We start from the raw sequence: 26,196 nt of genomic DNA, 5'->3' as shown, positions 1-26,196 counted from the left end.
GCTCTGTCTGCTTTCTCGTCGATTACCTGAGAGCGGAGAATTAATCTTTTAACTTGTGTACTAAGAAAGATTACCTTCTTAAAGGACTTTAGGAGACAGAAGGCAGAGGTTTAAGGAGCTTCTAATCCAAAACTTTGTCCATCCAAACGCAACATTAATGCCTGATCCTGCAGTGAGCATTTAATGAGCTTTCCATTAAGGAACTCTATATAACAGGGGTAAAAAAACACCCACCAGGGTTACAAGGAGCAGAATTAGGGCAAGGAGGAAGGATGGTGGGGGACGATGAGTTCTACCTTTTTAAGAACATTTCCAAAGTCGGTCCATGGGATGGACCTCAGTATCACATTGCCCCAGCATGGACCTTTTACTTCCAGACCGCCTTCATGGGCTTTGTCTTCTTCGTTGGTACCCCCCTCAACGCCATTGTCCTCATCGTCACTGTGAAGTACAAGAAGCTAAGGCAGCCGCTCAACTATATCCTGGTCAACGTCTCGCTGGCTGGCTTCACCTTCTGCATCTTCTCGGTCTTCACCGTCTTCGTAGCCAGCTCTCAGGGCTACTTCGTCTTTGGGAAGTTCATCTGCGAGCTGGAGGCATTCCTGGGATCAGTTTCAGGTGATGAGATTCACACCGGCTGGTTTGGCCGCTTCTTATTTTATTAATGTGTTGTGTGGAGTTTGCCGGTATGGAGTGGGTCCTGAGATGCTTCTTCTGGCTCTCTCCACATTAGATCATGGTGCAGCAGGGCGTTCCATGTGTAGTGGACCCTGATGGGTTCTGTGGCCACAAGCCAAAGCATCAGCCTAGAGGGTAGTGTAACGGAGATGAGAAGGGCTTATGGTTCATCAAGTCTCTTCCTGGTCCATTGTACAACGGAGCAAGCGCCTGTATACACCTCATGGTGCAAATGTAGGAGAGAGGGCTGCTCTGGGAAGTTCACACTAAAAATGTATTGCAAAGGTAATCAAAACCCTTGTAATATACCTGTCCTCATCATATTGTGCAGCAGGCACTGAACGGACTCGCAGCCGATCATGATGTGCATGACACAGAAAAGATTAATGGTCCATTGAGTGCGTGCTCCACCACATGGTGCAAGAGTGGAAGTAAAGCGCCCATTGATAGAAGGTACTCATGGTCCACTGAATCTGCCGGACTGCAGGGCAAACAGAGATGACTTGAGGCCCAGTGAGTCTCTTCTTCATTGCAGGGTTTCATGGTCCATTGAGCCTGGTAGTAGGATGCAACAGAGAGCATCGATGGGCGGGAGAGAGACAAAGGGAAAAATGGACCAGGGAGACTGGCAAGAGGGTGAGACAGGAAGGACCCGTGGTTCGCTGAGACTTACAGCACAGTGAGACAGGAAGGACTCGTGGTGCATTCAGTCGATCTGACAGAAGGGTGTACTGAAAGGGCTCATGGCCCAGTGAGTCTGTCTGGCAGCGGAGGAGACGGAGTCTGTCTGACAGCTGAGTGAGACATGAAGGACCGATGGCCCTTTGAGTCTGTGTGACGGGTGGGTGAGACATCAAGGACCGATCGCCCTTCGAGTCTGTATGACGGGTGGGTGAGACATCAAGGACCGATGGCCCTTCGAGTCTGTGTGACGGCTGGGTGAGGACCGATGGCTCTTCGAGTCTGTGTGACAGTAGGTGAGACATCAAGGACCGATGGCCCTTCGAGTCTGTGTGACGGCTGGGTGAGGACCGATGGCTCTTCGAGTCTGTGTGACGGGTAGGTGAGACATCAAGGACCGATGGCCCTTCGAGTCTGTGTGACGGCTGGGTGAGGACCGATGGCTCTTCGAGTCTGTGTGATGGCTGGGTGAGACATCAAGGACCGATGGCCCTTCGAGTCTGTGTGACGGCTGGGTGAGGACCGATGGCTCTTCGAGTCTGTGTGACGGGTAGGTGAGACATCAAGGACCGATGGCCCTTCGAGTCTGTGTGACGGCTGGGTGAGGACCGATGGCTCTTCGAGTCTATGTGACGGGTAGGTGAGACATCAAGGACCGATGGCCCTTCGAGTCTGTGTGACGGCTGGGTGAGGACCGATGGCCCTTTGAGTCTGTGTGATGGCTGGGTGAGACATCAAGGACCGATGGCCCTTCGAGTCTGTGTGACGGCTGGGTGAGGACCGATGGCCCTTCGAGTCTGTGTGACGGGTGGGTGAGACATCAAGGACCGATGGCCCTTCGAGTCTGTGTGACGGCTGGGTGGGGACCGATGGCCCTTCGAGTCTGTGTGATGGGTGGGTGAGATATCAAGGACCGATGGCCCTTCGAGTCTGTGTGACGGCTGGGTGAGGACCGATGGCCCTTCGAGTCTGTGTGACGGCTGGGTGAGGACCGATGGCCCTTCGAGTCTGTGTGACGGGTGGGTGAGACATCAAGGACCGATGGCCCTTCGAGTCTGTGTGACGGCTGGGTGGGGACCGATGGCCCTTCGAGTCTGTGTGATGGGTGGGTGAGATATCAAGGACCGATGGCCCTTCGAGTCTGTGTGACGGCTGGGTGAGGACCGATGGCCCTTCGAGTCTGTGTGACGGGTGGGTGAGACATCAAGGACCGATGGCCCTTCGAGTCTGTGTGAGGGCTGGGTGAGACATCAAGGACCGATGGCCCTTCTAGTCTGTGTGACGGCTGGGTGAGGACCGATGGCCCTTCGAGTCTGTGTGACGGCTGGTTGAGACATCAAGGACCGATGGCCCTTCGAGTCTGTGTGACGGCTGGGTGAGACATCAAGGACCGATGATAGCCTTTCGAGTCTGTGTGAGGGCTGGCTGAGACGGAAAGGAGATTTAGTCTGGCAAACCTGACAGCAGATTTAGACACAAAGGGAATAACAACCTGGTGAGCCTGGTAGCTGGATGAGACATCAAGAGCTCTTGGTCCATCATCAGCCTGACAGTTGGGTGTGACAGAAAGGGTCTTTAGTCTGGTGAGACAAAATAGCCTTTTGGTCCCTCCGTCTGCCCCCAGCACAGGGTATCATATAACTAACAGATACGGAAAAAGAGTGATCCTTGGAAATGCAAATCTGCTCCACCCTCTTAGTGGCCACAGGAGATCAGTGATACTCAAAGTACGGCCCGGGTCGCTTAACCTTTAAATACGGCCTCCTTGGTGAAGAGCAGCACTAGCTGCTGTTTATTTGCTAGCACGAATATTTAGAAAAATATGTTAAATTAATGGGCAAGCATTTATTGACCTGCAAATAAATGCTTGCCCATTTATTTAAAGTTTTTAAAACTCCTTACACAATCCATGACCCACCCAGACCCCCACCCGCCACCCTGCTGGCATCATTGTGGCCCTCGGGCACACCACAAAACGTACTCTGTGGCCCCTGGGTGAATGTTTGTGAGTATCCCTGCTTTACACAGAGCCCTCGATTGCAATGAATGTAGTATGTGACGGATTAGTAGTATTACGTGAGAGAGTGGTTCTATAGAGCAGCGGTTCTTAACCTTTTCACTTCTGTGGATCACAACTGAACCATTACTGGAATCGGAGAATTCCACACCGAGTCATTATTGGGCGCGAGGAACCCCGGCCGAAGCATGTTCTGAGATTCGAAGCTCACAACAATAAGCAAAAGTAAAGAAACAAGTATGCATCAAACAAATGCTCATATATTGAAAGATTCTGTTTAATTCTAATTCTCAATTAGATATGGAAATCGTTTTCAAATTTTGCTTTTTTAATTTGTATATACGTATTTAACGTCAATGTATTCATTTCAATCTTATAATTTTTTTAAACGGTTGTGGACTCCCCGAGTAGGCCTCTCGGACCCCCAGGGGTCCTCGGAGTAACCGTAGCTGAAGTGTATATTCTGTGATCGGCGTGGCCTCGGGGCGCTATCTACAATCCGGTTACTTTCCTGTTGGTTCCGAGTTTACAACGGGAGGATATTGTCAGAGGCTGATTGGAGCCTGTAGTGCCAAAGTGCACCACAGGGATCACTCGGGGTCCCTGTCTGCTATCGGTGGAGGCTGTGCTTGTGATGCTGGGGTTTGTTCAGCACGAGCTGCTGCCGGAAGTGTGACTCTGTAGCATTCCCTGCACCTCGTGCGGGTGTTTGCAGACCGATGCGCGCATGCATGGCTGGCAGAGCGCGTGGCTGACGTGTGTGCTGATTGGGAAGTGTTCGAAGTCACCCGTGAGTTCTCCCAGGAGGGCTTGGAGTCACATATTGCGGGGTATTGTAGTTGTATTTCTCCACCACCTTCATTAGAGCTGAAACACTTTTCAAACTGGGGGTGTTAACATAATTCTATGTCAGGACAGGAGGCTCCGATTATGCTTAGTCTCATTTCTTTACTGACACATAGCAGCCAATCACAATACAGTAAAGAAAAAACAGAAAACAGGGCAACCATAGAGTACACCCATAGTATATAAACAGTCTCAGAGGTAACCACTTCCTCTTTCTTTGCTGCTCCGCAGCCAGTTAAGTCTATTTATCTTTTCATGCTAATGCTAATGTGACTATTGTTATATATTTCATTGTGCACTTGCCTTATCTTGCGCTTCTTACAGCCTGCGCGCGGCTTGTGCATGCTTTAATTGCCTGGTTCGCCTTTCGGTGCCGGTATTTGTTAGTCCGACGTCCGTTTCTCGGCGCGTTTGTTGGGAGCGCGTGGCTCGCCTCCCAGTGCCTGGCCGTTTGTGCCGGTCGCTTTTGGTGGAGCGGGAGTAGGGGTCCGCGGCTCGTATTGAGAGCGCGAGCGCTCTCGAGCCGGTGTTGTTTCAGTGGCATTGCAGGTCGCGCATGCGCGCTGCTTTATTTCCGGCTCGAGGCGTTTCTTCACACGCCCGCCTGCCGGTTGAGTGAAGGACCGCTTTTTTCTCTGCGCTCAGCCCACAGCCCTGAACTTTTGACCCCGCTTGACGCCGGAGCTCAGGAAAGAGCTTCGGTTGTATCTATTTGTGCATAGGCTCTGCCTAGAGTGTTTTGACGGCAGGCTTTCTCCCTCCACATTTGAATTGTTTTCTTTACTCGAGTTTTACCTCAGTGAAGCCTGCTTTTGGGGTCACACTCCCCCATTACTGGTATCTCTGGTACCCCATATATTTCTACAGTCTTGTGGGCATTGACTTTTGCACGTTGTTGCAATGGCTGAATATTATGAAGAGGATGAAGACTGTTATTTTGAGGAGGAGGAAGATACTTCTCTTGAGTATGACCTAGTGGAGGAGTTGGATAAAGGTGTTCAGCATTCCGTCAACAAGGCTCTGGTGAGAGCCATTAATCCACTTAAACGCCATCTTAGTGAATATGCCATTCAACAAGGCTGGTTGCCTCCTTCGCAAAAATCCGCAAAGTCTCCTGCTAACCCCCACAAATTGGATTTTCAGAGACTGGCGAAGGTTTTATCGTCTGACAAATCCAGGTCTTCTATTTCTCTTGGTGCGGAGGAGTCAGACCATGGTCAAGCCTCTTCAGGTCATGACTCTCCTCCTAGGAAACGTCTCCGCAAAGAGCATTTTGTTGACGCCCTTGAGTGTCCCCCCCTTCTCAATTTTGAACCTGAGGACATTATCCACCCAAATTCCACGGCATGGCTTCCCGCTCCAGCGGTAGCAGCTTACCTAGAGGCGCATGTTCGCCAACCTTTTGACGCGTCTGTTCGCGCTCGGCTGCGCTCAGAGTGCCCGAGGCCTGACCTGGCAGACCATATTGCTGAAACACCGGAGGTGGACCCTATGATGGTCACCTATCTTAAGAAATATTCTAAAGACCCCAAGAAGGGCTTGGACCGCTCCTGGCGGTCTTGTCAGGACAAACTTATGGACATGTTGGGTCCCTTATCCAAGATCCTGGACCTTGGTTTCAAGGCCAAGGAGGCCTCGGCGACAGTTAACCCTGACGAACTAATCGAATGGGCACAAAGAGCTGTGTGTATGTTTGGGAACGTCAATTGTGCCATATCAGCAGAACGTCGACGTTCCATTCTCCTGAAGCTGGATCCGAAGTTGGCAGAGCTGGCCACCTCTGAGGCAGGTCTGGAGGCGCAGGGTCTCCTTTTTGGCCAACCATTCCTGAAGGAATTAACTAAGTTTGTTTCTGCCTTTAGTGGCATAGATAAGGCACAAGCCTCCTTGCGCCGGGCCATGCGTCCGGTTTTCAGCAAGGCCGGACGACAAAGGGGACGGTCGTTCGGCCGCGGTTCTCATCAGCAGTCCCAGAAGGGTGGATCGCAGCATCGTGGTGGCCAATACGACTCTGGCTACTCCACCCGCGCCAACTTTTACCCTTCCAGAAAGGGAAAGGGCCAGTATGGTAAAGGACGTTCCGGTGGTCATCAGGGACAATACCAAGATTCCCACTCTACAGGTGAGCCTGATTCGCGCATGCGATGTGATGTTGGGGGGTCGCATTCAATCTTTCCTGCAGAATTGGCGCATGCTCTCCAGCGATGCTTGGGTGCTACAAACTGTTCAGGGGTTCAGAATAGAATTCTATCACCCGGTGCAGCAGTCTTGTCCCCCTCCTTGTCTAAGTTTTTCTCTTCAGGATCAGGTTTGTCTCTCAGAGGAGATAGATTCTCTACTAAAAAAAGGGGCGGTGATTCCAACCACCCGTCATCCGAAGGGGTTTGCCAGTTCTGTCTTTCTGGTCGAGAAGAAAGGGGGCGGTGCTCGTCTTGTTCTCAACCTGAAAGACTTCAACAGCGAAGTAGTCTATCGCCATTTCAAGATGGAGGGCATCCATCTGTTGAGGGATCTCCTTCGAGAAGGGGATTGGATGGTCAGGCTGGACCTCAAGGATGCTTATCTTTCGGTCCCGATTTACAAACCTCATCGCCGTTTTCTCCAGTTCCTCTGGCAGGGAGTCTGGTACGAGTATCAGGTTCTCCCGTTCGGTCTGTCGTCAGCACCATGGTGCTTCACAAAGCTGTTGAGACCTGTGGTGGAACATCTTCGGTCATTGGGTGTCAGGCTGATTATTTATCTGGACGATATTCTCCTTATGGCGGATTGTCCTCTCAAACTTCTTCATCATCTGGAATTATCCATCACACTGTTACAATCTCTGGGGTTTCTCATCAATGTCCAGAAATCGGTTTTGGTACCAGCCCAGCGTATCGATTTCCTGGGTTTTCAGATCGACTCGATTACTTGTCAGCTTCTCTTGCCCAACCAAAAGATGCGTTATATCAAGAGAGAGTTGACATCTGTTATTTCCAGACCGACTGTGTCATTGAGGTCGTTGGCGCGTGTAGTCGGCCTCCTGGCGTCCTCCTGGCGTCCTCCATTCAGGCGATTTTTCCGGGTCCCCTTCATTACAGGGCGATGCAGCGCCTGAAAATTCTTCATCTCCGGAAAGGGCTCAGATACTCCGATCAGATTCCTCTTACGGAGGAGGTCCGGTGGGAGATGCAGTGGTGGTTGGACCACATGGAGGCCTGGAACGGCAGGGCCCTCTTCGGTGTGTCTCCGGATCTGGTGATAGAGTCCGATGCCAGTCGTTGGGGCTGGGGAGCCCGTTGCGGCTCGGTCTCGACCGGGGGTCGTTGGTCCCCTCAGGAATTGAAGCTTCATATCAACTGTCTGGAGCTCCTGGCGGGCTCATTTGCGATCAAATGTTTTTCTCCTCTACAGACCAGTTGTTGTGTCCTTCTCCGGATGGACAATGTCTCGGCAGTCCGCTATGTGAACAAACTGGGCGGGACCAGGTCCAGAATCCTGGCGGAGATCGCCAAAGATTTTTGGCACTTCTGTCTGCAGAACAAGATCACTGTTATTGCGGAGTACCTCCCGGGATGCCACAATCAGATAGCGGACTGGCACTCCAGGCACCTTCGGGATTTCAGCGATTGGAGGCTGCATCCCCGGGTCTTCCGTGCTCTCCATCGGCGTTGGGGTCCTTGTCATCTAGATCTCTTTGCCTCACGCCTCAATGCGCAACTACCGCATTTTTACAGTTGGAGACCGGACCCTCAGGCTCTGGCCACGGATGCCTTTCTCCAGCTGTGGCCAGCGACCCTATGTTATGCCTTCCCTCCATTTCTAATGATTCCCAGGGTATTGGCCTACTCAAAACGATTTCAGACGGATCTGATTCTGATTGCCCCTCTCTGGAGGGCTCAAGCGTGGTTTCCGGTCCTTCTAGAAATGTGTTCGGCCCCACCGTTTCTCCTTCCCCCATTGTGGAATCTCCTGTTGGACCCTCTCGGAGGTCCTCATCCCCTGATCCTCTCAGGCTCCCTTCCTCTTCTCGCGTGGAGGATCTCGGGGAACGCTGGTCGCTCCCAGGCCTTTCAGGCGACGCTTCCAAGCTCCTTAGTGAAGCCTGGGCTCCCAATACTCACAAACGGTATAAGGGGTCTTGGAAGCGTTGGTGTGATTGGTGTTCACAACAACAAGTTGATCCCGTTTCAGCAGATATCAGCATGATTGTTAATTTTCTGGCTTCCTTGGCCACCTCTGGTCTGGCTTATTCGACTGTTAACGGTTTCCGGTCTGCTATTTCGGCGGGTCATGCCCACATAGATGGGAAGCCCGCGGGTGAACATCCTTTTGTTTCCAGGTTACTTAAAGGAGTTCGATTTGCGAAACCTCCCACCCCTAAGTATGTTACTTTGTGGGATGTTTCTGTTGTCCTCAGATTTTTGGAGGCCTGGCCTCCCAATGCTTCTTTATCCCGCAAGCAACTTTCCGCGAAACTAACTATGTTGCTATGTCTGGTTTCTTGTAAGCGCGTGTCGGATGTACACGCTTTGGATCTGGCAGGTCGCTGCTTCACTCCTGAAGGTGTTTCCTTTCGTCTCTCCAGACGTACCAAATCTAATACACCTTCTATTTCTTATCCTTCTTTTCCTTCTCACCCCAACCTTTGTGTGGTTCAATGCCTGAAGGATTACGAGGTGAGTACTGCTTCTTTGCGCTCAGACATGCAGGGTCCACTGCTGATTGCATTACAAAAGCCTTTTCGACCTGTTTCTCCAGCTACCTTGGCGCGCTGGGTGAGAGGGCTTATGTCTGAAGCTGGAATTGATGTTTCTGTGTTTGGCGCGCACTCTGCACGTGGAGCGATGGCGTCCAAAGCTTATTCCATGGGCGTAACTCTGTTTGATATCATGAAAGCTGCAGATTGGTCATCTGCTTCTGTGTTTAAAACCTTTTACTTTAAGCCTATCGATAGTGTTGCTTCTGTGGTGGTAGATCAGCTTTAAACAAGCATAATCGGAGCCTCCTGTCCTGACATAGAATTCAAAATTTGCAAACATTCGTGACAAGAATTTTCAATTCTATTAAGGACTAGGAGGCGAGGATTATCCCACCCGTTATATATGCATGTATCTATTATGTTGTTACTATGCATTGCTTCATGGATTTTTCTCCTAATGAAATGTAATAAATGCTTTGATATTTTCTTTACCCACCCTTATTTGCTCATGATTACACAGGATGTGTATTACGGCTTTGTATCTTGTTTCAGGTTCTGATCCCAAGTGAGGTTCCTCCGGCTCAGCCCTTATGGTCGTTCTGCTGCGAGTTTCTGCTCCTCGTTGGCCTGCTTCTGTTCCTGTGGCTCTTGGAAGTTCCTCCGCCTCCACGTTCAGATTTTGGTCCTTTCGATTGATGTCTTCCTTGGTTCGGATATCTACTTAATTCTTCTTACTGGATTTTGGACAAAGAAAGAGGAAGTGGTTACCTCTGAGACTGTTTATATACTATGGGTGTACTCTATGGTTGCCCTGTTTTCTGTTTTTTCTTTACTGTATTGTGATTGGCTGCTATGTGTCAGTAAAGAAATGAGACTAAGCATAATCCTCGCCTCCTAGTCCTTAATAGAATTGAAAATTCTTGTCACGAATGTTTGCAAATTTTGAAATGTTACCTCACTGAACTCATAGGGAGTCCGAAAAATCAAGCATCCAAAGAACACCTGTCACAAATGAGCCACGCCCTTTCAGCAGGAGAGTGATATGGGTGAATTATGTAGCTGATGTTGCATTTAGGAGCACAGTGTCACAAACATATTACTAAAGCATGGTGTGATAGCAAACTCTCATTTACAGACACCACTTTTTCCATTGAAATGGCCACAAAATTTGCACGGACATACTGTTTTACTGATAAAGCTATTTAGCGCACAAACGGTAATGTGTGGAAATTGGGTTTCGGTGAATATTTGTCATTTGCGCATCGCCAAGTAACGTGTCTTGATTTGTTTTGATCCTATTAAAACCCACGTCGGAATTAGGAAAAAACGCACCTCTTTTGGGCTTTCCTAACAGTTTATTTATTTTCACATATTTGTACAGTTTAATTTATAGTTATTTACATTTTGTTGCATTTGAAGAAAACAACATCCTATGTAGCCTTTCCTTTCACACCAGAAAGCTTGTTAACTTTAGAAAATCCTTACGTTGCAGTACGAGAAAGAGAAGTAAACACCAGTCTCCATGTTAAAAGAATAAGCAGCAATGTGTCAAAAGACTAGGCTGGCATTTGACAAATAGCAAACGTGACGAGATAAAACAACATTTAAAGTCATCTTTAATACTCATTCACCTTCTGAACTCCAGCATGGTAATTTTGGGGGATGCAGCACCCCCAGTACCCCTACTTCCAGCACATATGCGCACTAAGAGGAATCGAGGCATATTGTACGCAGAGGTTGCGCAGAAGCATGCTTGTGTAAAGAAGACTTTGAGACATGTGTTCCTGGTAAAGGCATATAGGACACATACATATCTACCTGGTAACCGCCACCACTGTATGTTTCTGAGGTCCTTCTTGGTTTAAAAGGGGATGGTATGGGGATCCCTCCAATCATTGGTGTGTCTGTAACTATGCACTCAATTTGGAAAAAATGGGGACCCCTGCTCTTGATGTATTCACTACTAGTAGGGAATAAATTGAAATATTTTTTGAAAAGCAGGACAATAGTGAACTCAATTAATAAGCCAAGGAAACCACATACAAATGATTCAAATAAATAGTGTGACATGTAGACAAAATTAATTGAAACAAATAATGTTGTTTGTGTACAAAATAGTCTTTTTAGTTTATTTACATTATTTTCTTTATTTTTGTTGAAAAATTTCTTTTATAAAAATACACATATTCAATAAAAAAGTCAATGTCATACATTTTATAGTTCAATTAGGTTGTAGAGACATATTGAAAGACAAACAAAGGGAAAAAGAAACACAAATGACTAAATTGTTAGGTTGGGCTAGTGGAATAGCAAAGCGGTGGATGGAAACTCTACTTTTTTGGCTTATTAATTGAGTTCACTACTGTCCTGCTTTTCAAAAAATGTAACTATGCACTCACCATAGATCTAAGAGGTTTGGCAGTGCACACTATAATCTTCTAGAAACAGAAATATACTTAAGGTTGTGTTGGCCTCCCCCTTCTCCCTCGAACTCCTTTTTGTGTGACAGAGTAGGGCATTTGGAAACCTCTAGCACCAGAAATCCATCTCAAGAGGAGGACAGATAAAATCACAAGCACAAAGCAAGAAACCGACAGAGGAAATATCAACAATAAGCACCGGAAGAGAAAGATCTGGTGGCAGAGTTTGGTGCTGAAATGGCGCCCAGACAACAACATGGGAATGACGTACTTAACATTCAAGGATGATCTTACAAGACGCAGGCAGCACCGAGGCACCAGAAAGCCTAAAGCCGAAAAAACACAAAACACCCAAAAAAGACACACTAGATAGCGGACCTACCTAAACTTGAAGGAAGGGAGAACTACAATAAACTCTATTTGATTCTGTCACAATCACTCACTGGTGCTGCTCCTGAGGTGATAAACAGGGTAGGCCCAAAGTGTTACATCTGGTTAGAATTCAACAAATAACACTTGTAATGAGACTAAAAATAATGCACATCTAAACAGAGATTAGAAAGTGGCCCAAAGTCCAAACATAACTCTAGAGATAGCGTGAAACCCCAACCACCACAACGCTGAAACCTAAGAATGGAATGGAAATCTAGGCAAAGTTTGGTCTCTAGGATGCTGAACTTAGCAGTACATGCACACCTGGTGCACCTAGCGATGGCCTAGGTACTGCTTCAATGAGTGTGTCAGGGAGCACCATTCATGCAGCCACTTAGGTGCACAGACATCCCTCCAGCAAGGTGCACACCCACCCCTCCAGCAAGCCACCTCACTTTCTTCCAACCCATCACAGTACAAATGCACAGACAAGCTGCCACTCTCAACAGAATTCTCCACCGACCCCTTGCTATCATACCCTTGCCTGATGCCAGCACACCTCACCTACCCTGCATGCACACATAAAAAGACCCACATCAGAATCTCCCATATGGCCACTTACCATGCTCAGAGCTACACTTGTACGCCTATATCACCTAAACAAAGCTATCTCATGGGGCTCCACCTCACTTTATAGAATATTACCTACCTGAACACCCAACACGTTTATGCCATCAGGTGCTAACCAAGCCACCATAACCGGGTCAGCTCTATGGGTCCGGTTCTGGAGCCAACCAGAAATATACATTTGACCAGCCGAGATACGTGCAGCAGTGTATACTCCAAGCAGCTCAGGAAAAAACAGTTATGGAGCTCAGATAACCCATGGATGCTAATACACCACACCTGTGTCGGATACCTACTACACAAATACTGCAAACAAACCTAAACACAGTGAACAGAATGTACCCTACGAAGCCTAGAGTGGTGATCCAAGCACAATAGAGAATTTGCCACGGTAGATATAAAAAGTGCATAGAAAAGCAGGGATACACCTCAAAGGAGGCAAAGAAAACCTGCCATAGACTGCAGCCAGTAGACATAGAACAAGGAAAAGTAGTCACTGCAAGCAACACCACAGAATATAAATCCTGGAGTAATAAAGTGGGTGTGGCAAAACAATCTACACAACCCTAATGCACGCTCAACGTTCATCAGAAATTTAAAGTTTGCAGACAGAATGAATCCAAATTCAAGCTTGCCCCGACAGCACAAACAACATTAAGGGCATCATTTAGAGCCTTTAGAAAAGTGAAACTCATCCGTTTTTGGAAGATCCTCTAAATACAGAGTACAATCCATAGGCTGATTTTCTACCCCCACAGAAATATTATTTTAGAGTAAATTCGGTAGATGGATTCTGCTCCATATTCAGCTTCCTCCAGAAACTGAAGTTTAGGTTCCCTTCGAATGCTAAATGAGGCCATTGGTTTATTAAATTTGGCTCAATAAAATAATAGTTAACTATAAAATAATGCACTGGGGTGTGCACAGAGCTTCTATATCTCTACATAATGGGGCTCTGGAGCCCAACCGTCCGCCTCTACCTCTTCCTCTGAGTTCTGTCATCTCATCTTTACTGATACCTTTCAGACTTGCCTCAGAGACATTTCTATCATGTAACACATTTCACTAGCTCCACATGTTTACTATGTATGCTCAAGCTCTGAAACAATAGGTTTTCTTTGTTTCGGTTGTTGCCTTAATCGATAAAAAAAATCATTTTATAAAAAGCAAAAAACGCGGATAAACAAGCTATCCATCCCTGACTGCTCTAAAGTGGTACAAAGAAGTTTAAGGCAGATGTGGTTTATCTAGTCTACAGCAGAAAGGGATCATGGCTTGTTGTGTCTGCCTACCCACAACACTGTGGATGATACACTAAAGATCCATAAAGTATCTTCCCAGTGCAAGGTATAAAAAAAGGCATTGGAGCGCTAAGGCCATTAAGTCTGCCTACTCCTCACGCTGTAAAAGATGAATGTTGGAAGCATGTGCTGTCATATCTGTCCTTCATTATATGGAGTAACAAGTACAAAGGACTTGGGCCACAATGCCTGTCTCCACCATGTGGTCCACTTCCACTGCACACCATACAAAAAACACAAGAGAGTCCTAGACCTTTAAGTCTGTCTCTTATCACGTGGTTTAACAAAGACGTAGGACAAAGCCGATGAAGTACGATTCCACCACTCACCATACAAGAAGCACAAGAGAATCCTAGACCTTTAAGTCTGTCTCTTATGATGGAGTTTAACAATGACATAAGGACTTGATCCATGAAATCTTCCTACAGTACAAGATGGAAAACAGACAATGAGGGAGTCATAGCCCATCAAGCCTGTCCTCGCACTATGGTGTAACTACTGAGGCTTAACCTCATAGATGCTATTAAACATTCCTCCCCAGTGCTACGCTGTCCATTGGAACTAGTGCTGAATGGACGTCCAATGGTCGTGCGCAGCACTGGGGAGGTAGTGCTGCCGTCGGCCAATGCACCGAGGCAGCACTTAAGGGGTTAAGGACACAATCCATGAACTCTGGGCTTGATTTAGGTCTTGGTGGACAGGTTACTCCATCACAACGGTGACGGATATCCCGTCCGGCAAAATATAAATCACATAGAATATAATGGGATTTATATTTCAGCAGACAGGATATCCGTCACCGTTGTGACGGAGTAACCCGCCCGCCAAGATCTTAATCAGGCCCTCTATCCCCATCGCAAACTGTGTACGAGTCATTGCCCATCAAGCCTGTAGCCTGTCCCTCTTCACTGAGTGTAACAGAGATAGGACACAGGGTTTTACAGTCTAGCTTTCACACTATTGCCCATCATACTGTGAGGATACATTTTACAGCGCATAAGAAACCTCTCAATGTATCTATTCCTTATTCACCGCCTTTATACATCTTTCTCTAGCTGACACTAGTTATAATTTCATTTTGGTGATTGCTGGATGTTCCCTGTGGGGGATGTTTTTATGGTGCGCTAAATAGCTTTTTTGAAATGATCTTATGTGTTGATGCTATGCATTGTGATATCAACGTCGGACTGGAAGAACACCTCTTGATTTGGGTATGGAATACTGGTAAGATGCTAATTATGTCCATGGAGCAGTAACTAAAACAGTAGTTTCTTGCGGGGACTGATGGTGATGTCAGAAGTATTGTCTTCTCCTCAACAAACATGCCTGTTTTTATTTCTCTCCAGGTCTGGTCACAGGATGGTCTCTGGCCTTCCTTGCTATTGAACGCTACATCGTCATCTGCAAGCCCATGGGGAACTTCCGCTTCTCCTCCAAGCACGCCTTGATGATTGTGCTTACCACATGGCTCATTGGGTTTAGCGTTTCCATTGGGCCTCTTGTTGGCTGGAGTCGGTAAGAAACTCTCCGGAGAAAGCTCAGGGGTTTCCATCAGTTGGAAAGACTCAGTCGATCATTGTTCTGTGCTATATCAAGTGCTGAATATGCAGAATTCGTGGTTAGTCCAGTGTTGTTGGTCTTGTTGATTACTAGGATTAGTCTTGGGCACTCAGGCAAACCATTCCCTGCATTTTCTCCAGTTTCTTTGTGGTAGATTAAATTAAGAGGAGTTAGGTGTGTGCATTAGCGGGGTGAGGGGTGTTTGTGTAAGTTCATGCAGAAGGATTGGTGGTCTTAAAAGATGAGCTAGAGAAGATTAGGTATTACTGGATTGCAGGGGTATGACTTTCAAAGGGTAGGTTGTGAACTTTTAAATGAGTTGTTGGCAATTTGCAGGAGTACATTAATAGAGATTAAGGCAAACATGCATGCGATTTAGAAAAGGTTGTGTTCAGATAGAAGGCTTGCAGAGGATGAAAGGGGGAGAGGACCATTGGAAACAAAATGATGTGACAATCAAAAGTTTTAAAGTAAAGGGCATTTTTTAATGTCAGATTTTAGGAATTAGATGATGACTTTTGAGATAGCATGCAATTTGAGGATGCGTGGCTGTAGAAGGAAACAACATAATTTGCATGAGATGATAGTGCTATATTAAGTATTTTGATGACGCTAGAATCAAGCAAACAATCTATGCACTCTTAGCCTACTATTAGTTCTCCGCTCCAGCAAGGACAGCTGACCAGCTCAGGAGTTGGAAGCGTAAAGTAATGGCTGGATGCACATTGAAGGAAATGACAAGAGTTTTAGGCTATATTTCAAAGGAAGCTTTAATTCTGTGCCCGACATAGCTCCCTCGCCCAGTTCTTTTCTCTTGGTGTGACAAGAGGATAAACATATGTAACCCCATGAAGCATGAACAGAGGGTGGGACACTTGATGAAAGAATGACTGATGAAGTAAGTGTACAGAATACAAGTGCCAAGTAAAGTTCAAGCAGTACAATGCTACTAAGAGGTAACAATGAAGAAAGAGGTCTGCTGAAGAACTTCCTCAGCAGTCATGGGTCAAACTAAGCAGCTGGTTTAGAATGGACTTTGGGCATACCATGTTCTCAGAAAGTGTGGAGCGCAGCAATCATCTCAAGAAAAAAGTCACAGAACACCGGTTGCTTATAGATTTCAGAAAATCCTTAGTATAAATCCATTGGATGCCCCAGTAACAATACAGTGCCCACTAGGCCCTGGCTGCAATCTCACTCGCAATCAGACTTTCTCTCCCTTGGCACTGCTCTTCCTACTCTACAGCCTACTGTAACCACTACTGCGCTTGCTCAACACACAACATGCCCTGCTCCACTTGCTGCCCCAACACACGGCCCACCCATGTCTCTAACATACCCGGCCTTCCATGCCACGCTTGCAGTGATCCACCCTGCTGTAGCAGACCTCTATCCACCTACGCCGCTTGAAACATTGTTTCCCATGTCCCAAACTGCACTGCGTTTCATTGCTTTGCAGCTGGGTGTGCAACACACCCTCCCCCCCCTTTCATCCTGGGTTTGCAGCCCCCTCATCTATTTCAACACCTCAGTAGGAACGCGTCTTGGCTAAAGGGGAGCACCTTGCATTGGTGTAGGCAGGGCTGTCAATAGGACTGTCTAATGTTTGTTACAGAAGAACTCTGCATCTCATGAACTAAAACAAACTATAAGCTGTCCCCTATCCAGAGCAATATATTGTAGCAGAGCTTCTCATTCAGGTGTGGTTTGGGAGGTAGAGCCTTGTTTTAGGAATCACTGAGACCCCTTGACTTACGTTAATGCTGAGGTAGGGGTTCCATCATTTCTTTCTGCCCCCCCCCCCCCATATTCATGTTGGGAGCATTTTCCGATGGGGTGCCTGTCAGAGCTGGAGAAACTTCTGGCTCCACAGACTGGTCTCAGACCCATAGGAAAATCCTATTCTCTGTGTGTTGAGGGCAGACTCTGGGGCAAATGTAGAACATACTGCCCCCAAGAGATCAAACGTCACTGGCACACGGGAATGACCTATGGAGGGCATATGCCGCACACACTCCTATTATTGGTTGCCCACATACCACAGCTGGTGCGGACAATACTGGTGCCCTCTCTAGCAGCAGTCAAAAGATGAGCCAATGTGACTGAGGTTTTCAAAGACGGGGGTATCGTTTGTGGTGATAGGTTCTTGTTTTCTCTGTTGCACTGTCAGGATGATAGTAGTTCATTTGTAACTCACGGACCTTTGGCTTTAGAACATTTCCAATGACTGTTGGGCAATTATTCCTATTAGCACCTTCTACTTTAGTCAAAAAGTCTCTCAGCCAATCAAAGTGCGTAGAATGCTGACACTAACTACTGTTTGTCTGAACTTCAGGAGCAGTTTAATGAAACTGGGGCAGTAGGCATGCTTATTCGCCAGTGTTTGGTGAGAGCAGGATGACGAATGTTAATAGCCTTATTGACCAGATGCAGCTGGGCGTTAATAGCTGTTAATTTCTCTTAGCCATGTGCCTTACATTTGGCTCATAACTGTGGAGTGAATAACAGCAGTAAACTTCCTCTACAGATGTTGTTACCACTGTTATCGCCCTAACCAGAGGGTAGAGTACCATCCTTGAATGCTTGCTCTGTCTGGGTTTCTTTTTCAGCTACATCCCAGAAGGCCTCCAGTGCTCCTGCGGCCCAGACTGGTACACAGTAGGAACCAAGTACAACAGTGAGACCTACACCTGGTTCCTCTTCATCTTCTGCTTCATCATACCGCTCTCTCTCATCTGCTTCTGCTACTCTCAACTCCTGGGAGCCCTACGAGCTGTGAGTACTCACACCATGGATCTATTGGGAAGCGTATGCTGTAATCTGGAACCAAGAGAACACACACGTGTGGGAAAGGAACATGTTTATACTTGGGTGACTGTCGTGTAGTTAATTTCCCCTATATGGTACTGTTTATAGTATTTGGTCAAAGCACCAGTGTAACCTCAGAGTCACAAGTTCAAATCCTGGCAAGAAGGGCTCCGTCAAAAAAAGAATAACAATAGAGGCATACCCTGCCAGCCGCCATGATCTTGTGCTCCTGCAACATGCTGCTCCTCTGCTCCTCTGCTCCCGGCCCAGCACTGTAATTCCCATGAGCACAGTCTCCCAGACACCGCGCAATCCCAATGTTTCTCTCATGCTATTACTCCTAGCATGAGAGAAGCGCTGGGATTGGGCACAGTGGGCTGGTTTTGCTCTCCAGCAGGGACTGGGAGCCTGGTCCCCTGAGCACTGCTGATATGTCCAAGAAACAGCCTGGAGATATCCAAGTGCGCATGTCGGTTTGCCCGGCCTGCCTAACACTCCTCCTTCCCCTACGGCTGACACTCCGGCACGGCCCATTCACGCACTAGACTCCAAAATGGAAGTGAAAAATGAAATGACAATAAAATGGTTTTATTGTCATTTTATTTTTCTTTAGTCTGCTTCGTTCTAGCAGTGGGGCGGCGCTCCTCCGCCATAGCGGAGGAGCCGCCCTTCTATGAGGTGTCACAAAGACCCTGTGAATCAAACCCACACAACAACCAGAAGAGGCTGCTGCAAACCAAACATGTACTCTTAAAAAATAAATAAAATAAAAAAAACAGTTTACTTCGTGATCCTGCACAATGAATCAGAAACAAGCTCTAATGCTGAGACATTCTATACCATAAGTCATTAACGCAGAACAAAAGTATGTAGTGTTGCCTAGGTTGCAGCTATGCAGCCTTCTACCAGATGGATCGCTAAATTGCAGCCAAAGATATTGCGATTTCCCCGTTTGACATTCAGTACACTTCTTTTGTAACAAAAATTTCGGCTTGAGAGGAAATAGTTCATTATGACAGTGACATGACTGAAGTCTTTCTCGACGGCCATCACATGCCTGATTGTCTCCCATAAAATCCTCTTGCGCCGCTTAGAAGAGGTGGGGGTGGTAGGTCCGGCCCTGGCATGGCTCCGTTCTTTTCTATCTGACAGATCATTTCAGGTCGCGGCCCCCCCCCTTCCTCTCCCATGCTCATGCCATCAAGCAGGGGGTTCCTCAGGGTTCGGCTCTAAGCCCGGTCCTGTTTAACCTCTATGTGCAACCTCTGACTGCGGTAGCAAGAGCGCCCATGGTCGGACTGTGATTTCGTACGCTGACGACACACAGCTGGTGTGGCCCTTTCTGAAGACCACTCTCGGGATGCCGCGCAGTTTCAGGCTGGCCTTGCTGCGGTTGCGCAGTGGATGACCACTAACTGCTTGCAACTCAATGCTATGCTATTGGTGGGGAAAGACAAGGGACTATGGAGCAAACATTGGTGGCCGGATTCTATGGATTGTGCCCCTACCCCTAAGTCGGTTGTGAAAAACGTAGGGGTCTGGTTTGACACCAAGCTGGATTTCCAAGAGCATACCAAGAAGATCGCAGGCTCTTGCTTCGGTCTCCTCCGAGGAATACGACCTTTGCTTGGTTTCTTTGATCCTCCCACCGCCAGCTGATAGTCCAAGCAACTATTTTGTCCAGGCTGGATTATGCTAATTCTCTTACATTGGGAGCCAATAAGGCGGAAGTTAGGCAACTTTTAAGGGTTCAGAATGCTGCTGCCCGAGTCCTTTTGCGGCTCCCTAGAACGTGTTCTGCTACGGGTGCCCTGCGGCGCTTGCACTGGCTGCCTGTGCCCCGTAGGATCGATTTTAAGGTACTTTGTTTGACCTTTAAAATCCTGAAAAGGTCCTCTCCTGAGATTCTGTCTAATTTGCTGATCCCCTATGTACCTACATGCCAGCTGTGCTCGGCCGAGCACTTCCTTGCCACGGTATCCCGGGTGAAGCGGCTTAGAGCAGGGGGTCGGTCCTTTCGGTATCTTGCTGCCAAACTATGGAGCTCCTTCCCTGTGCACATTTGCCGTCTTGACTGCCTTCTGTCCTTCCGTAAAGCGATCAAAACCTTCTTATTTTCCAGGACCTAGCCTTCTCTTCTAGGGCCTAGCTTCTGCACTCCGTTGGCATGTCTACTAGCGCCGGGACGCCTCTTTGTTGAAGCATCTGTTGCGCTATATAAATGTTCCAAATAAATAAATAAATAAACATGCCGAAGTCACAGAGGTGATCTGCCTTCCGTACACGAACTATTCCCTTCAGCTTTAGCCTACCAGTCAAAAACAAGGTTTCGGGAGTACTTTGCCTTTAGGTGGTCCCTCAAGGCATCCTTCTCTTTTGATTGCTCGTCTTTCACACTTTTTTTTATTTCTTTGGACTTTCTAGTGCTTTTGTTGCTCTCAATGTTTTTTGGTTGTTAGTCATGAGTGGGCGAAATGTTCATAATGTGAAATTATCGAAATTACGCGATTACGCCAGCTTGAGTAATTAAGACTAACTTGGGGCAAAAATCCTAACCAAGCAGCACAGGAATAACGAACCTAGAGAGAGTGAGCGACAGCTGGCTATTGGTGTTCGTGTCATGTAGCATTTAGTGCTATTTTCTTAGAGCAAACTTGCATCTGCTGGCCCATTTTAGATGCAAGGGTGCATTTTGCACTAAGAAAAAATAGCTAAATGCTGGATTAAGCTTCTCGCTTAATTACACATAATTATGAGTCATTTTGCAGCAATTACGCCAGAGAGAATTACGTCAGTTATGCCCACCTCTATACTTGAGATGTGTATGCACAAAACCACAGCCAATCAATCAATCTTTGGGTGGGGCAACACGGTCCTGGGTACATCCAAACAAAGAAGCTTTTTTTCTTCAGCCAATGAGTGGAGATAAAAAGGCTGGTGACACTGCCTCATGTGCACAGTGACACCTTAAAAGAACTTTGGGCCTGAGCGCCGCATCTGAACGCAAAACCAATGCATGTTGTTGAACATCTGTACCATCTCTTTGCATAAAATAGATTCCAGATCTCCCAACCTCCTAGCCGATGTTAATACAACCAGAAAAACAACTTTTATCATCAGGAAATAAACATCCACATTCTCTAAAGCTTCAAAGGGATGAATTTGATGGATAAACTGAATAAGAGACAAACCCGAAGCCAGTACTTGTGGCCTTCTTTGTGGGCGAACAATCCTAAAACGACTTAAAAGATGGGTCACGAGCACCTCATGTTTCAGAACCACCTCTGTATCACGATTCCCTGAATGCTTTCATGGCTGTCCACTTAATCCAGAGAGTTGGAAATGACACCACTACAGCAAAACTATCCTGTGAGGATGATAAATCTCACCTTAGAACACACATGGTCAGGTCCTGCACTTGAGGAAACACCCAACTTAATTTACCAGCCTGGGTGGTCCGTACACTTTGGGTGCGAGTTAGCCTCAGTGCCACATTGCATAATAATGAATAGCAGTGTTGCTAAGCGTATGGACCTGGTAATACAAGTCCCAAAATCCACAAGGCTAGAATGGGTGGCAGATCTTTTCTAGCTTCAAAATTTTGGAATATGTTTTTTCTAGCCTTCCGCAAGGCCCCGATGATATCTGTGTTCAGGAAGAAGATACAAAAGTTTATTTTCTATTAAGTTTCTCACTAATTCTCCGCCGCCAGGTTACAATCCTTCTGCGTGCCGAGATGCTTCTCTGAAGCAATTGCACGCTCCACAAGTGGTTGATTATTACTACCCCTCTAACAGTTTAAAGAACTAAACACTTGCCTCTCTACCCAACTCTCCACCTGATTCTGCATTTTAACAGGTGAGTCTATTTCCTCCCTCAAGCATGGATGCCAGTTAGTAGTTGTTCAGAGTAGCATCTCACCACTCCGGCTAGCCATTAGGTACCTCTGGCAGTGTCCCTTCTACCGGTGACTCAGGGGTGATTAATACAGCAGGAGGAACAGAAAGGAAACAACGCTTTAGAATCCCTGCCTTGGCATATCCCTTCAGCAATGAAAAGGAGACTGTTCAGGGATCAAGAGCGGGACAAGCGGTCAACTCTTAGCTTGCTGAATAGCAAGTGATGTCACTTCGACAACCTCTACATGCTAAACATGTGTCAGTTGACTGCTGGGGTCCCAGAGAACAGACCATATACTCTGCAGTGCTGCCCCGCTTGGAAGAGATGGTGGGAAATCATCACAGTACCCCTGATGAAAGCCGAAGACCAGTAGGGGCCCTTTCAACATCCAATCCCAATCTCAGTCAAGACAGGAAATTGCCAATAAGGATTGGGGGGGAAAAGGTCTCGAGCACAGCTCTGGGAATGAGTGGGTTATTAATACGTTTTTCATTGCTTCACTCTGTGTAAAGGTTTCTGGGTGGGAGGCGGGTGGACTATGAGAAGGAAGAAGAGCATGGTGGTGATGTAGTTTTACACAAAGTGTAGATTTTGTTAAGACCTCACTGTCCAATGAATGAAGTGGCTAGACATTGCATGGGCTCAGCTGGTCCTGAATACCTTCTGATTTCCTGCAGGTGGCTGCCCAGCAGCAAGAGTCTGCCACCACCCAGAAGGCAGAGCGCGAAGTGACGCGCATGGTGGTCGTCATGGTGGTGTCGTTCTGCCTGTGCTATGTTCCTTATGCAGCCATGGCCATGTACATGGTGAACAATCGTAACCATGGGTTGGATCTGCGGCTCGTCACCATCCCCGCCTTCTTCTCCAAGAGCGCCTGTGTGTACAACCCCATCATTTACTCATTCATGAACAAACAGGTAAGAGCCAGGCCTAGGCTAGGGGAAGAGTTGAGACAGGATAATAGTGCAGTTGTAGGAGTTGTTCCATTTACTGCTTTCTCTTTCAATGGGTACATGCTAAACACTGCACTCTTTTTTTTGGTGGAGGCCCACATCACTTACCATTGAAATTCAGCAGTTATAGTAGCTCCTTTATATTTATTTGTTTGTAAAAAAGCATTCAGCCCCGTAGGGCTCCTTTAATCAGACCTAAAAACGTCTTCCATGTTGTAAGCCACTATACCAGAGCTTTTGAGACTGTCTTCAGAGCAAATGTAGATACAAATGAAATATTTATTTTTCTTTTGTTTAGTTTCGTGCTTGCATCATGGAAACTGTGTGCGGGACACCTATAACAGACGAGTCCGATGTATCTAGTTCCAGCAACAAAACCGAAGTTTCATCCGTCTCCAGTAGCCAGGTCAGCCCTAACTAAGACCAGACCACATGACCTCACCACCGCTGATCCACCCAGGAGAGTGGACTGCCATCAGGGTGCAAGGTCAGCGAGGGATGCTGCTTGTCAAACATCAGGCCCACCGACTCCACAGCTGGCAGGCAGCTCTAAATCACCTGCTTTTGCTGGATCACAGCTGGATCATCGTGCACTACTGTGCGTTTCATTGGTCTGCGCACATTGCATGGAACTAGCCAAGGAACTGAGGTGCTAACTTGAGCAGAGGGATGCAGAAGTTGGTAACCAATGTGAATCCTAATGTCCCCCCATTTTCTGCCTACTTTATTATCCTAATCGCTTACCAAAATGGGTGCAAAACCTCATAGATTCAATTTCTGTAAATTTACAACATGTCTCAGTGCAGCACTGGGAAACATACTCTTTGAACCTATCGCAGGTATATGTGTATCCTGACACTACATAATGTCATTTTCTCTCTCTTTTTCTCTGGGTAACAGTGTCTTGATAGTTTGTAAATATCACCGGAATACAGGGATGTCATTACTGGTCGGTAACATATATTGGCAATAAAGTACTTTTTATACAATATACAGAGTCAAACATTTTATAGGCTTCATGTTAAACTCCGTAACTCACAGCAATTACGCCATTTATTTGAATTATCGGAAAACAAATTATCGAGTGACATAAATCCCGGGTTTTCAAATTTTTAAACCACTGTCATTTGTGAAAAAAATGCCCAGCAAGCACAAATATATATTTTTAAACCTAATGATCTGAAAAGAATTGTAGATTAAACTTGTATGGCTTGGATAGAAACTTTAGCATTGGTGTAGCTTGGACAATAAAGCAAATTAAGCAGCCACAACTGCTAACATTATGTGTTGAGCTCTTATTTCTCCTTGTTGTACTGGTTAATTCGGGTGATGTTATTTCATGTTATGTTGTGATTCGCATTTGTATAGCGTACCTGCTCTTCTGACTCAAAGGACACACCTCCTTTTGCGAGTTTCTCATTTTACCAGGCTGGAAAAACAAGTTGACTGTAATATGGCGCTACAGCGCGTGCACGTACATGCGTAACTTTCATTGGCAGGTGGCTTGAGCGCGAGGTTCTAGTGAAACAGCTGCTGTACGCCTGTACCTGAACACGGGAGTCAACAAAGAAGTACCACAGAGGAAGAAGGAAGTGCAGCTATTTGTAGTGTCCTAAGATGTTGGTCTTCTGGTCACTGGTGGGAGAACAGCCCCTGCAACTCCAAAGCATACAGCTTCAGCCTGTAGGCCCGGACACGTGATGCACCAAAGTCCCATGTGAGGAGTAGGATAAGGGGAGGAGGAAGCAGAGGAATGATGAGAGGTGAAGCAGTTAGAATTTTGGCAATTATGTTTGCACTGAAAGAGGGGTTTAGTTAACGGAGATGGAGTTGTTTCTTACCTGTAACTCTAGTTCTGTAGTAGGGGTATCTCTGTTATAGTCATAATCTAGTGAACAGTCCCGCCCATGTGCGTGGACCCCGGAGCAATCAAAAATAATCTCCTGAGCTGTCTTTTGTGCAGTCCTGCATAGACACTTAAGAGAAAATTAAAGACAAATAATGCAGCCTATACCTACAAGGCTACACTGTCCAGTACTTCAACTAGAAATGCAAAGGATATTCCACCAATATCACATTTGCCACAATCTGCCAAGTTTCATCCACAGAGAAACTTCCCCTTCACAAAATCCTTGGAATGATAGAGAGGAAGGGATGGACAGACAAGCCCCCATAGGCTGCCATTATATGTCTGGAAAAGGGATACTGTGTCTTTAACCACATCGCTGCTGTGGTTATTTTTCCCCTGTGCTGGAAATTGCTATTCTCCTATATTCATGACGAGCTCAGCTCGTCATCAGCACAGCTCAACTGTGCCTCATGACGAGCTGAGCTCGCCATGAGCATGGAAGGGGTTAAGGAACTCTCCAGAGACCCTCCGTATCCCAGAATGCACAGCCAAAGTCCTTTTACTTTCAGTACTTTTTGAAGGTGTATAGAGCAAGGCCTGTAGCATACCATACAGTACCATTTTCTCCACCGGGGAGGAGGGCGGGCGCTTATGACCATAACAGATACCCCTACTACAGAACTGGAGTTACAGGTAAGAAACTACTCCTTCTGTGTTAGGGGATCTCTGTGTATAGTCATAATCTAGTGAATAGAATGGCAAGCCCATCCCCACAAACGAATCCGGCGGTGGAGAAAAAAGACAACACCACTACTGTGCAAACAGATTTCTTAACGAAGCCTGCCCAACCTGAGCATCTGCTCTTGCATTAGAGTCCAGACAGTAGTGCTTAGCAAAGGTATTTACCGACTTCCACGTGGCAGCCCTGCAGATCTCTGCAATGGGAACATTACATAGGAAAGCCGTTCTAGCCGCTTTGCCCTTGGTGGAATGAGCCTTAGGCTTACCCCCTAAAGTCTTATTAGCCTTTTGGTAACATAACTGGATACAGGACACAATCCACCTAGAAATGGACTGTTTAGAGGTAGCAAGACCAGTCCTGACCGACCCATAGTTAACAAACAATTGGTCTGACCTACGAATATCCTTGGTCTTATCCAGATAGAATTTCAACACCCTTCTGACATCCAGGGAATGAAGAGACCTTTCCGCTGGAGTAGAAGGGTTCTGGAAAAACGTAGGTAAAGTTATAGTCTGATTAACATGAAAATCAGAGATCACCTTAGGAAGAAACTTAGGGTGAGTACGCATCACAACCTTAGCAGCATGAAATACAGTATAAGGTTCCTGGCAACACAATGCCTGAATTTCACTCACCCTGCGGGCCGATGTAATGGCGACGAGGAACGCCGCCTTCCACAATAGGTGCTGCAGTGAAGCCTTATGAATAGGTTCAAAAGGTTCCTTCCTCAACCTGGACAGCACCACATTCAGCTCCCACGAAGG

General features: G+C 46.8%; 1 protein-coding gene across 1 annotated transcript; it reads left to right on the top strand.

Moving 5' to 3' along the window:
- The first annotated feature begins 272 nt into the window (after nt 1–272).
- OPN1SW (opsin 1, short wave sensitive) lies at nt 273–23,625 on the top strand. The gene is made up of 5 exons (XM_086918855.1): nt 273–618; nt 14,967–15,135; nt 17,790–17,955; nt 22,566–22,805; nt 23,140–23,625. Exons 1-5 carry the CDS (start codon nt 273–275, stop codon nt 23,260–23,262), a joined length of 1,044 nt encoding a protein of 347 aa, XP_086774981.1. The 3' UTR covers nt 23,263–23,625.
- Nucleotides 23,626–26,196: the final 2,571 nt, after the last annotated feature.

The sequence above is a fragment of the Lissotriton vulgaris genome, chromosome 1_1 (assembly GCF_964263255.1).
Source record: "Lissotriton vulgaris chromosome 1_1, aLisVul1.2, whole genome shotgun sequence".
Taxonomy (NCBI): domain Eukaryota; kingdom Metazoa; phylum Chordata; class Amphibia; order Caudata; family Salamandridae; genus Lissotriton; species Lissotriton vulgaris.
Note: the sequence above shows the minus strand (reverse complement) of the source record. Positions and strands in the feature narration are given on the sequence as shown.